Source organism: Phlebotomus argentipes, unplaced genomic scaffold, assembly GCF_947086385.1.
Source record: "Phlebotomus argentipes unplaced genomic scaffold, Phlebotomus argentipes genome assembly scaffold_4, whole genome shotgun sequence".
In the NCBI taxonomy this organism is placed as follows: domain Eukaryota; kingdom Metazoa; phylum Arthropoda; class Insecta; order Diptera; family Psychodidae; genus Phlebotomus; species Phlebotomus argentipes.
The window spans coordinates 1,318,233-1,331,502 of record NW_026776174.1 but is presented as its reverse complement, the minus strand read 5'-3'; the positions used below and the strand labels follow the sequence as shown (position 1 = coordinate 1,331,502).

Here is a 13,270-nt window from a genome sequence, read left to right as displayed (position 1 = left end):
TTGAAAATTCACCCCGAGGCCTGTACCTTTTAGAGTAAACTTTATACTCGTTCTGAGCTCCTCGGGAGGGTAAGTAAATAGGGCAACATCTTCGTCAACTTTCCTTCTATCGCGCACAAACAAAGCCACTCCCGAGGAGGTGGGGAAGATGGATGGGGCACACGAAAAGGGAATTCTGTATCTATTCTCAACATATACAAACAACTTCTTTCCTACGATCTTGTTACCCAGTCAGTATCTAGTGCTTTCCGAGGAAGAAAAGCTTAAAAATGGCAGTTAATATTACTCCCAAAGAGATGATTTTATAAATAGAAAGGCCAAGAGATGTTCTTCCTTCAACATTTCCACGAAAAGTTCATGGAATTTAGTTCAAGAAAATCGAAATATTTCCCATCAGCCAAAGCTTCAGGAAATGAGGTTAAATTTTTAAGTCTATAAACTTTATATTGGGAAAAAGTTGAGTAGAACATTTATAGTTGTTTTTCAATTAGAAAATTTGAAGCTTATCTAGATCTATATGAATTTGCTGAGTGTTTTGTATTAAAGTTTATTTCCCTGTGTCTTTGGGAACTGTAAACAGTTTTCTATGGCTTTGCGCGCATCTCTTTTGAGAAATAATTGGAAAAATGCAATGAAAAATGTACCACAAATGTGTAAAGTGCAAGTTTTGTCTATAATGGAAATCCTCAAGTAAAGACATCTATACAAAAGTTCTTGTATTGCATGGAGATAAAAGAGCAACCACATGAATTCTATTAAATATTCTATTTTTCACGCAATCTCTCACTTTAGCCATAATAAAAAAAATAAATAAAAATGTGAGTGGAAAATTATTCCTTGCAAGAAGTAAAAAGCAACTACTCTCCCCTGCTGCTCTTTCTGCATTTTAATTCATTAAAATTAATTAAAAAGTTTTGTCAAAGTTTGCGTTGAGCTTTTTTTTCCTCACTGCCACCATCGTAGAAATTACCTGCATTACATTGAATATTATGTCGAAGCCCAGAATGCTTTTATAGCGAAATTCCCCACATTGTTTTCATTCCTCCTCTTCCACGAAATGTTTTTGAAGTTATGAGCGATATTGTGGGAAAAGTGGTGAAGAGTACATATTAATAAAATTATTGCTCAGAGGAATTTGTCATATAAAATAGGAAGATTTTTTTTTTCACAAACACGATGTCTTATTGACTTTTCGTCTCTCCCTTCGCAGGAGTGAAAGTTTCTAAATTAATTTTGCATCGTAAGCAAAACGCAAGTTGCTTTGGGAGTTATTTGGAAAATGTTTAGCATTAGAATGTTTTACAGGGAATTCATATATTGGCGAAACATCAAGTTTTATCAATACCCTTCATAGTTATGCTCTAATTTAGTAATTTTATGCACTATCAAGGGACACTTCTAAATACTCTGCACAGCTTGAAAATTGCTATCAAACTAATTTGTCGTATTTTCACCAAGTTTCCTAACTGTGTTTGTGGTGCGCGCTCTACTTTGCCAAAAGACACAACCGAGCAGATCCACCATGTGGAGCAATTATCGCAATTGAACTCATTAAATGATTAATCTTAATTATCAATTTTCAATGAACAGATTGCGCGCCACGAGGCAGGGCAGAGCCAGAGAAGAATTTATTGTACATCCAGAGCCATCCTTCTCTCTCCACGACAACCCCAAATGCTGTGCAATTCTCAAATTGCAAGCCACCAAGTGGTTAATGTGCTCATCCTCCTCGTGTTCTCGCACAAAGTGGCAAAATTCACGAATAACACCCCGAAAATGTTTGGCACGGCATAAAGCCACACGAAAGCCATCAGCTAATGCCACTGTGAGTGCCATTATGTACATTTTCGCCATGGCATTACCGTATGGATTGTATAATAATTCAATTTGCCAGCAAACTAGAGCCTTTCGCGGGTATTTCGCTCTCTCTCTGTGACAAAACCCACCCAAATCACTTCTCCGCGCGCCGCCCAGCCCCGAAGGTATCTCTAAATGAAAACTTTTCAATAATTCCTTCGCGCGTATTCCTTCCGTGCGAATCCATTTAGGGAAATTGAGTTTTCACGCAAATACACCCGAGCTCTCAGGGTGGGAAACTATGGGGCGCAAAAGAAAATACAAATGGAATTAATTCACTCGCTATTTGTGAGTTTGTTCCCCATTGATTTCACTTCTAGAGTCCTTCTCCTCATATTTTCCCTACTTTACAAAATTACTTTCAAAAGCACCTTTCAATGCAGCAATTAAAGTTAAATGTATTTTTTTCTCGATTCTTTGTCAAATTTATATTGCACTTGTGTTGCATTTATTGAGTCATCTCTAAATTATGAATTTTTCAATAGAAGTGGAAAAATTTAAATTCTAATAGCTTGTAATGGACTTTTTTTTAATCTGAAAACAAACACATTCAACATTTGCGTGTCATTCTTTTGAATAACATGTGTAACATTCAGTCAAATTAAGTGAAATACGTGGATTTTTCCCCATGAAATAAAGTTAAAATATGTGCGAAATGTACAGAGAGGGAGAGTTTTCTATTTGTACACAAATTTTTCTGAGTGAATAGACAGACGAGAATTTATTAGAAAGCAGCCAGACTGAAAAGAAGTCTTTTGTCTTACGTACACTTTTTCGTGCGGAAAGTTTCACGTCAAAGCAACGATGAAATGTGGAATCCTTTAAATTAAATTTTGAAATTTCTAATAAAGAAAATCTTCCGTGTGTACTCTTGGAAAATCACAGAGAATATTTTTGCAAAAGATTCTACGCATTAAAATTTCACGGAGAGCTTTTAGGTTGAGGATTTGCATACGGAGTTTCAGAAGTACAATCTAAAATCATTCTTCCTCACTTCTTCTCTCTCTTTTTTTCTTTCCTTTTCTCGACGAAGGGAAGGGAATCATAAAACGGAAAAATCCACTTCATCATTTCACGTATATAGCGTCAATCGCAACCTCAAATTGTCGATGGAGTAAGAAAAGATTGTGTGTTCGATTGTTGCAAAATTTCTCTGCAGACTCCTTTTGGCATTGCCAGGAGGTAAAAATGCGGGTGACTTTTCCCTTCAGATGCATATTTTATATGATTGTCAACATAGCGACTCAGTGAATGATTGATAGTTCCCAGTAGTCAGATAATACTCTTTTACCTTTCGACTCTTTTACTGGCTTTTTGTGACCTAAAAGCTCTCTTCCAATCCATTCATCAAGCAACTTTGGACTCGTTATTTAACTTTTATCATCTATAATTTCATCTGAAGATCCTTTTGTGCAGTCTTTGATATGCACAAAGTATCAGATTTTAAGAAAGGGTTGAAGAAAATTTAAAAAATATTATTTTGTATCTGAAATTCGTAAATTTGTGTGACATTTTACGTCTTGTGTATGAAGAAAGAGCAAGGCCATTGGCAAGAATGGTGTATTGTCTCTATTTTATTTCACAGAAAACCCTCATGTGTGCTTTTGCGAAGGGTGAATGGGAAACTATATAGATACTTCGACAGACAGGTCTTAATATGTTAAGGGAAAATACCCAGAGAAAGGGAATTTTGTGCCAGGGCGGAAGTACGGAATATCCAATGTATGGTAAATGTTTCCTCCTTCGGATGATGCAACAACATTTTCTTTCATCGTGAAAGTACATATAGTAATACGTTAAATTTATTGAAAATAATAACAATGTGGTATTTTCTCTCAATGTACGGAAAATGTTTTGTTAAAGACTTTCGGGATGAGAATCAAATGAAAATATTTCTCTGAATACCCACAACGTTTTGATGTGATTTTACATGTCTTTTCATGGGCGAATCTTTGTTGGAATTGTATGAAATTCTTATACTGAATGGCGAATGATCTTTCCTTTCTTTTCCAGAGAGGTAGTGACGAACTACTGAGTCAAGCAGCTGTTATGGCGCCTGCATCTGATAACAATAACCAGGATTTAGCAAGCAAAAAAGCAAAGCTGGAAACGAACACAGTCCTCGGTGGTGTTGGTGAGTGTCTTAGAATCCCTAAAAGCTCCTTTATCAAAACTTAAACTATGGGAATGTAAGTTTTACCCCACAATTCAAACACATTTTACTAAAATACAGTAAATTAAAGAGAATTCTCCAAGAGTTTCACTGCAAAAAGACTCTTACTTTGGCCTGAAAAGAGTCATTGAAAATGCATGAATATGCAAGTATTAAAAATTTTACGCAAATCCGATTAACATTTCGAATTTCCATTTCAATAATGGCTTGATATAAATTTTAGAAGAGGTTGAAAATTGGTTGGTGCTGTTTTAAATGGTTATCATTTAATACTGTTAATTTAAATGAGCGGAAGTGATTGTTAATTGAGGTATTACGATTATAAATTAACCATTGCTTATTCAGACCTCAATATTTTTTTCATTTAATTGAACATCCAGCTAGTACTTGTCCTCGTGGTGCATTTGTACGCAATGTTTATCAAAAGTAAATGTCATAATTTATGTATGACTGCAATAATATGTCAAATCGAATAAAATTACCGCGAGAGACAGAGAAATGACAGAATTTTGGGCAAGTGATTGTCACGATTAGACACTTTCAGTTCACTTGTGAAGTAAATATTGCATAGAAATATTCTAATGACTGCGGAGTTGTTTTGCATTTTCACACACATCTGCATATTTAATGGTGAGGGGTTGAAATTTGTTCAGCTGTCTTTCAAACTAACACTCCCACTGTCCATTATGCAGCACCCAGCAAGTTTTCGTGGAATTTTTTTTATTCATTTCATGGTGGGATATCGGATTTTCTACTTGGCAACTTTGTTACGGCACTCATGAAATAGTCAGGAATCAGGGGTAGATATTTTATGTGGTGTACTGAAGTGCATGTGATTGCTCCACAGGAAAACCATCCCGTGTAATACACATCAGAAACATACCGAATGAGTCCAGTGAGGCGGAGGTCGTTCAGCTGGGGGTGGCATTTGGTCGTGTGACCAATGTTCTGGTGCTGAAAGGGAAAAATCAGGCCTTCCTCGAGATGGCCGATGAGGTGTCTGCAGCCGCCATGGTGGCCTGCTTCACAACCAATCCACCACAGGTGCGCGGCCGGACGGTGTACGTGCAGTTCTCGAATCATCGGGAGCTCAAGACCGACCAGAGCCACTCAATAGCGGTATGTGCAGTTGTTTCTGATCCTTTCTAAAAAATACATTTAACACCCTAATTTGCTGTTGCTTCAACACTTAAGTGTGAAAATTATTAGAATATTGAGCGATGTGTGGCGAAATTAGTGAGATTTATCAAGTATTCAGTCAATCCGGAAACTTGTGAATCTTCCCAATTGAAAGGTCTGTGCGACTTTTCCCAATGGACTTCACCCCAAAAGCCATCTTCCGATCTTATACTTTCAATGGATGGCTATTTAGGTCGAAGGGGAGACGATGAGGAAGAGAGTCTCGATGGAATCAATGTATACAAATTCAGGATTCAAGACATTCTCACCCATCAAATCACATTCATTAATCTTTATTCGGTTGTCAGAAGCAGACCTTTCTGTGTATCTCAAGCATTTTTCTTCTCAATCTACTTTGAGAAATTTCAGTGAATTTCACTTGAGATTTGGGAGAAGTCAACATCCATATCGCTTTGTTTTCATTTCGGGTCCCCAACTTGGGACGTCGCTGCAATTGATAATAGTTTTCACACACACACAGAGAGCTTTCAATTCAACACACCCAGGCTCGTCCTGGACAAAACTGTCGCTATGTCGTTCAAAGCTTCTTCACGCTTGCAGAGTGCATCGGCGGCGCTGCAGAACCAGGACTTTCAGATCCAGTCGCCAGCCAGTGGATCACCCCTGCCCGTGTCCGGGACAGATCCCACATCTCAGGCTGTGCAGAACTCCACGTCGAGCGGCGGGGGTCCCAACACTGTGCTCAGGGTCATTGTAGAATCACTCGTCTACCCAGTCTCACTTGACATCTTGCATCAGATTTTCCAGAGATTTGGAAAAGTATTAAAAATCGTTACGTTTACGAAAAATAATTCATTCCAAGTGAGTATGAGAAGAGCCATAGTTTTGCTCCTTCCTCGCAGTAATATTGATTTTGTAATCAATTGTCGTGTCGCCCGCAGGCTCTCATTCAGTATCCCGATGCTCAGACGGCTCAACATGCAAAGACAGTCCTCGATGGGCAGAATATCTACAACGGATGCTGCACGCTGAGGATCGACAACAGCAAATTGACGGCACTAAATGTCAAGTACAACAATGATAAATCGCGGGACTTCACCAATCCCTCGTTACCGCCGGGTGAGCCAGGAACGGAGGTCATCGCGAGTGCCGGAGGCCTGGTGAACGCCAGCGACCTGCTGCTGCTCGCCACCCAGAGGCGACCAGCCCTGACAGGTGATAGACTAGGTAACTTTCCACTTCACTGTCTTTTGATTTTGCTATTTATATACGAATTGGGAACACTTTAATTTTCAAACAACACAAAAATCTGTACATTTTGTAAATCTTCCAGTATATAATACAGATGCATATTTGATACAAAAGAGCGGAAATGAAGAATTCCGCCCTGCTGAAGATGTTCTCAAAAAGCATAAGCATCTTGAGCAAAACTAAAACTTCTTCCTCAACCATTACCACAGTTATATCTATCAGCAGAAAACATTATGCATATACGCAAAGCTGGCAAAATTTATAGCCACACTTTGGCATTGTGTAAAATTTAACATGCACTCTCTTCTAATGCAGCAGTTAATGGCCTGGGAGCGCCCGGAGTTCTGCCGCCATTCGCCTTGGGCCTGGGAACGCCTTTGGCCAGTGCTTACGGAGGCGCTCTGCCGAGCCTGGGAGCTTTCGCTCTGGCCTCCACCGGTGCTCTGGGCAACGCCACACCTGCCCTGCGTGGTCTCTCCAATGTGCTTCTCGTGTCCAACCTGAATGAAGAGGTAAGGTGCAGTTTTTGTGAGTCTCTTGCCACCATCCGAAACCCCTATTCTATGCTTTTGGTTCTTCTTCCTTGAGATTTGTTTTTTGTTATTTTTTTTTGTTCTCTCCTCTGAGCTCTATGTTTGTGTTTGGTTTTTTTTCTACGTTAATGACAAAGTTGAATTTTCATTTTATCTCTCTCTCCATCAATCCTGTGCGATTTTGAAGCTCACTCTTCGATTCGCGTCTGTCGCAATTTGTACATATATATACAATTTTCACATTTTCCGCCTCCACATCTCGTAATTGCTGTGGCGATGAAGAAAAAGGTGAAATCTCTGTGCAACTGTGGCCAATTGGACCGCAGAAACAAGCTCTCTGTCCCTCATGTATAGTCGAAATTCTGTTTGCCCACCGGCCAAATCCCACGCAATTATTGTCAATTCGGGTGAAAATTATTGTAATTCAATGAAGGTTTGGGCAAAATTGGGACAACTCTAAATTCATGTGGTGTTGATCGGAATGTGTGAGCACACCTACTAAAAAGCCACCCTCAGGACGCTCTCCATGGGAGAATGCGACACGCTCGAATTGACATTGTCATCCGCGGGTGAAATCCTAATAAAATATTCATGCAATGGACGAATACTCACGCATCAATTTTGGGAAAATAATAAATCTCCTTGTGGGACCCAACATTGCTCGCCTCGTTTAATTAGACACGAATTAAATATCGAGCATTTCCACCGTCCAAACTATGCCACAATTTGTGGTGGGCTTTTTTTCTCTTCTCTGTCTCTTTCTTTCTGAACTAGATTTGTCACTCTGTCACTTAATTACTCGACAGAAAACTGTTTTAGGATGGGGAGGGATTGTGGAAGGAGGACATTTGTTTGTCCACAAAAGGCAGCAAAAAGTCACAAGGGAAAATGTTTATTTTCCCAATCAAGTCCTTCTTCCCCCCTTTTTGTCACCACACAAACCATCGTGAACTCTGTCATCTTCCTTCTCTCATAGACCTATAGATAATATAGCTCTTCGCCCGCTTCTTCTCTGCCATTGAATATTTCTCGCTCTATTTGCTCACTTGCACTGAAACACTCCAGTCACTAGTTATGCAAATTCAATACCACACCGTCATTCTATGTCACTATCTCAGGAGCTCCTTAATTAAACAAAGCTTATGAAATAATCCACTTCAGCCAAAAACCACCATTGAGTGCCACAGACACTCCCTGGCCAACTCACCCTGAAGAGACACGTGAAATAAAAGTAGTAGAAATTGGATGAATAATAAAAATTCACTCCAACATCCTCACCTCTCTGCTCTTCTTGCTTCACAGTCTCTCTCTCTCTCTCTCTCTTTGTCCACCGGCAAATCTGACACTTTATCCTTCAGTCCAAGTCTTCTTTTGAGCAGCACTAATGGCTTTGTGGCATGCCAAAGTGGTTCTCACTGTAGAATGCTGCATATCTTATCGTGAAATGCATCAATTCACTCAGGCAGGATCGAAGGGACTTTCTTCACCGGGATTTAAAAATTCATTGACAAAAGGGGCGTCATTCTGATGCAACCTTCAAACTTTCTAAAGTCTGCATTACAAGGAAACTTCAACTAAACAGTTTATTCCCTCCAGCAAATTTCCAATAAGCCATCTTCTGATGCAATATCACAAATGGGTTTCAGTAATTGCGTCAGACTAACTTGATTGGTTGATATGAAAAATTCACTCCTTCAATTTTGTAATTAGAAGAATTTATCGGAAAGTTTATAAACAGTTTTATAAAGTTAACACCCAATTAAGCACTTTGATTCCATGTCATATAATTATCCTGTTTATAATTCATAAGAAAAGAACTCTTAAAATAGAACACGTGAAACTTACTTTGCGTGTAACAATAATGTCCCTTGCAGAAGTTTTCTGTTATCTATTCCTGGATATCGGATTCTATCCTGCGAAAAGAGTCCAGTTGAATGGGAAATGCACAGTTTTTGAGTCGAAGCACAATCACTCGTTGGACGATCCTTTGCGTTTTCCCCCAATTGTCTTCCTCTCTAAATAACCCTATTTTTCCCATATCTTTTGTTATTTGTTGGTCCAAAAGACATTTTATTATATATATTGATAACAATTGATATATATATAAAAATACTCTGCTAACTGATCTCTTTCTCTCTGTAGATGGTCACGCCTGATGCTCTATTTACCCTCTTTGGTACGTCTGCACAATTTATTACTGTATTTATTAATACATTGTTTTTATTTTATTTTTATTTTACGTCTTTTTTCTATAATTGTATCAAACCAAAAAAAACAACAACAGTACTTTGCATACAAACATTATGCTGAGATAAAAAAAAAGCTAATTTATACATTGTAAAATCTCTCTCAGAGACATCACATCATTTATCTATAGTAATCTATGATTTGTGTTATTTTACACCTTCACTTGTGTTTTATTTTTATTGTCTTGTAATATTTATTTTCCTTTTAATTGTGTGTCTGTGTGAATAACTTTGACTTTTCTTCTTAGAAATGTATAAACAGGAAATGCATTCCGGCGAATGGAAAGACGAAAACTATAGAATTTTATTAGGGGAAAAAAATGAAAATTTCAGCTGGAATCGGCATTAAAATGAAGCTGTGATATATATATTTTTTGGACAAAAGAACTGACTTTCGGGAATCATCATGAGAAAGTGTTTTGTGATGAAAAATCTCCTTTCGTGCAAAGGGTCTTTTGACAGGGAGAGAGGAAGCTATTAAATTGAAATGTTGCAATAATTAATTTTTACCGTCCTCGCAGTCATTTCTTTTGTTGACTCGCGCGATGTCTAAAGAAAAATTGCGGCGAGAGTGGCAAGGTAAGACTCTCGGGATGGGTGGGAATAATAGGAGGAATATCAATGCAAATTCTATTTAAAATGATATATATTCTCTTTCACTTGACATTCTCCCTCCGAGCTTCTCATATATTGACATTTTTCATGTGCCGTTGCGATATTCAATTGAATTTCCTTAAAGAAAATGCTTCATCATCAATAATTGACAACGATTTATAAGGAAAGAAACACCCTCTCTCTTCTCTCCCAATCCCGTCTCACCTGTATTGCAGTATTATTTCACTTTACAGACGCCTTAGCGCTTGCTATTGTGAATTTTTCTACATTAAAGAAAAGAGAAATTCATATTCCCACTGGGGCGGACCCGTCGCATTGGGGGAGAAAGTGGGAATCACGTGGAGGGACAAATATAAGTGCGAATATAAATAGTATATGATAATGAATGGGGAAAAATGCTTATGATGTTGGTGGAGGAAAATCCTCGGGAAAAGGGTATCGTGGAGGGTGTAATAGGAAATACGCGGGACGAGAATTGAAGATGGAGAGGAAAAAATCGTCTCAAAAGGCGATATGATATTATAAATTGACTGCCTTCTTCTGTATTCACGCTCAGTGCCAAGGGGTTTGGGGTGTTTCTTTCAATCCCTGCTTAATGGAGAGATTGCACAGCGAGCAAATGAATGAATGGAAAAAAGTATCATACTTAATACACCGCACAACACTCACTTTTCCTTCAAAATGGTTTTAGGGGGGAAAATGTGAGTATTTAAAGAATTCCGCGTGGGTGGAAATTTCACCTTTATTGCCTGACAATAAGTATGAAACAAGGAGGTGATTAAGAAAAATTTTAAGTATATAGAACTGAAATAATCTTTATGAAGAGTAAATCGATGGTCTGGATGTTATTTATTTGAGGAAAAACGTATATTGTGAATTTTGTATTCCACAAATCCCTGCTCAACTTCCACCTCATATTGCAAGGAAAGAAAATCTGTTCAGGTGAACGAGGAAACTTGAGACAAGAATAAAAAGAGTTGCGCAATTCATCTGCAGTTGCTTAACCATTTGAGGACTCACATAGGGCGGATATAGTGATAGAAGTGAAGTAGATGGAGTAGAAATAAGGAGGTGGATCTCGAATGTACTCTTTTTTTCTGGACTATCTGAATTAAGAAGTAGATTGAGGAGAATTTCATACAAGAAACTCACAAAATGAAAGAAAAATGAGAGACTAACTTAAAATGAAATCACTTCTTTTGTGCTCTCTGAAATAAACCTCAAAGGATTCTTCCTGTGAATCTTTCTCGCATTTTCTTTATGATTTCACTTCGAGTGCAGTTTTTTTTGTATTTTTATTAAGAAAACATTGAAGCAGTTTGAGGATTTAATTGAATTTTTAATTAACTGAAACTTGACAATCATTTTTTATTTGGCAAAATATTCATTTCTTGTTTTATCAAGTGTTATTAAAAAATAATAACTGCGATATTTGGTGGTCTATTATTTCTGGTCTCACTGTAAATGAACACTTGTGGTGAAAAATGCTTTTTCTCACTGTTAATATTTCTCCACACTTCAGCGTGAAAATAAGTTATTTTTGTGGACAAAATACTGAATTGAATTTGAAATGCACTCGATGGTCGTGACTAGAATTTTCAATAAATTCGAAACTGTGTGGATAATATGTACACATATATAGTCTAAAAAAAAATACATGCAAGCCAGAGAAAATATCCCCTTGGCACATTTTTTATTTATGCCACACTTCAATTCACTATTTTTTCCGCTCAACCCCCGCCTAAAAGTGTGCCAAAAGTGTGGGAATGACAAGAGGCGCAGGAAGAGCGGAAAAAAGAGGAAAATGGTAAAAAATTCATTTAATGAAAATTGCATCATTAATAATTTAATTTAATTCAGACACGCTGCTTTTATTGCTCGTCAAATGTTTAAAATTAGTAGTGCGGAGTTTCTTCAGGAAATGTAAAAATTTTCCACCGAGGATAATTTTCATTTATTATTCCTCATGTTTTAGTTCATGTTCCGACCCATTTTTTCGGTCTCACCCCCCGCGCGATATCAATTTTATTGAAATGTCCAGCAGCAGCTGAGGAGGAAGCTGAGAGATATTTTATCTCATCCTTGATATGCTGGAGGGAAATGAAATTTTCCAGCGACATAATTTGGGTGAATGTTGCGGAGAGAGGGGAGGAAAGAGTCAAAGGAAAGGAGGTCGAATTTAATCTCCTGCGAAGCCGTTCTTCTCTTCGAAAACATTCCTGGAACATTTGCCAGATAGACAGTGATATTAATATTACGGCTAATACATATTTTAATAACACAATCACACCGTAGGAGGGGATTTAACGTAGACTTTTTTCCAGCTCTTCCAACTCTGCAGCAAATCATTTTAAAGCCGATTTTCCACAGTGAAATTTTTCATTTAAACCATCTCGTGGGAATACACATTTTAGAGTAATTCGCCAAAAGCCTTGCGTATTTTTCATTTCTCAAACCTTTCCTCTCATTTAATCCTATCTTTCTTCTTTCAAAAGTTGAAATTATATGCCTTGGCGATATTAAGGCAAATTTCATCTTATATAATTCCAATGAGAGGGAAGTTTGATAGATTTTCCTAAGCATTTGTCGAGATTTTGCCTATACATTCTCCTTCTTTTCTCATATTCAGGGGTCTATGGTGATGTACAACGGGTGAAGATTCTCTACAACAAAAAAGACTCAGCTTTAATTCAGATGGCTGAACCACATCAAGCATATTTGGGTGAGTACATTAGGCATCTCTATGATCTCTTAACCACGCGGGTTATTTTGCTTCCTGTTCCCATAATTTCACAATTCCTCTCCTGACTCACAATTCACACAAGAGAATTCAAGGAAAAGCTAACAGACATGGGAAAATGCGAGCAAACATGAAACAACCAACGACGCAGCGCAGTTTTTTTTTTACTTGTATTTATCAGAGACGCGATTTTATGACAAATTTAAATTTATTGTATTCGTAATTTATTTACACTGTCAATCTCAAGACCCGCTTTTATTGGATTGTGGTGGCTTTGCTGCTCGAATGCCACTTGATTTTGGACGGTTAACACTGATATAAAATTCAAATTCTTCGCACAACAACATTTCAAATTACACCAATAAAATCCCACCGGAACGACCTCTTTTCAGTCCAAGAGAAAAACCCACCCGAAGTTACACAATAGACGCGCGGCGGTCCTAGAGAAGAGTCACAAATGTGGGACATAAAAAAAACGAAGATCTTCAGCGCCACAGTGGAAATTCGCCTTGGAGGCGCTTTCTTGGGCTGAAGATAATAAAAAATTTCCCGAATGTCTTCGAAGAAAGTAAACAATAAGAGGAATCACAGCTATTTAGTATAAATTTTGCCGCATGTTAGACAATTTTGAAATGTTTCTTGGTCATGTGCCAAAATATGTTGAATGGCTCGCATGAGAAAAGGGACTCGAGATTGGTCCACATGGAGAGAGCGA

The 13,270-nt window shown here is 37.9% G+C and overlaps 1 protein-coding gene across 10 annotated transcripts in view; it reads left to right on the top strand.

Annotated features, from left to right (window-relative positions):
• LOC132258177 (polypyrimidine tract-binding protein 2) overlaps window positions 1-13,270 on the top strand; it is a 203,115-nt gene that overhangs the window by 179,255 nt on the left and 10,590 nt on the right. For 8 of the 10 annotated variants that reach the window (XM_059755321.1, XM_059755325.1, XM_059755322.1 and 5 more), the window contains 7 exons: window positions 3,871-3,991; window positions 4,878-5,149; window positions 5,771-6,031; window positions 6,112-6,397; window positions 6,737-6,933; window positions 9,097-9,130; window positions 12,445-12,537. In XM_059755321.1, the coding sequence (XP_059611304.1) occupies window positions 3,871-3,991; window positions 4,878-5,149; window positions 5,771-6,031; window positions 6,112-6,397; window positions 6,737-6,933; window positions 9,097-9,130; window positions 12,445-12,537 (1,264 nt within the window). The remainder of the gene's footprint in view (window positions 1-3,870; window positions 3,992-4,877; window positions 5,150-5,770; window positions 6,032-6,111; window positions 6,398-6,736; window positions 6,934-9,096; window positions 9,131-12,444; window positions 12,538-13,270) is intronic. The other 2 variants (XM_059755327.1, XM_059755326.1) reach the window with 2 other exon arrangements.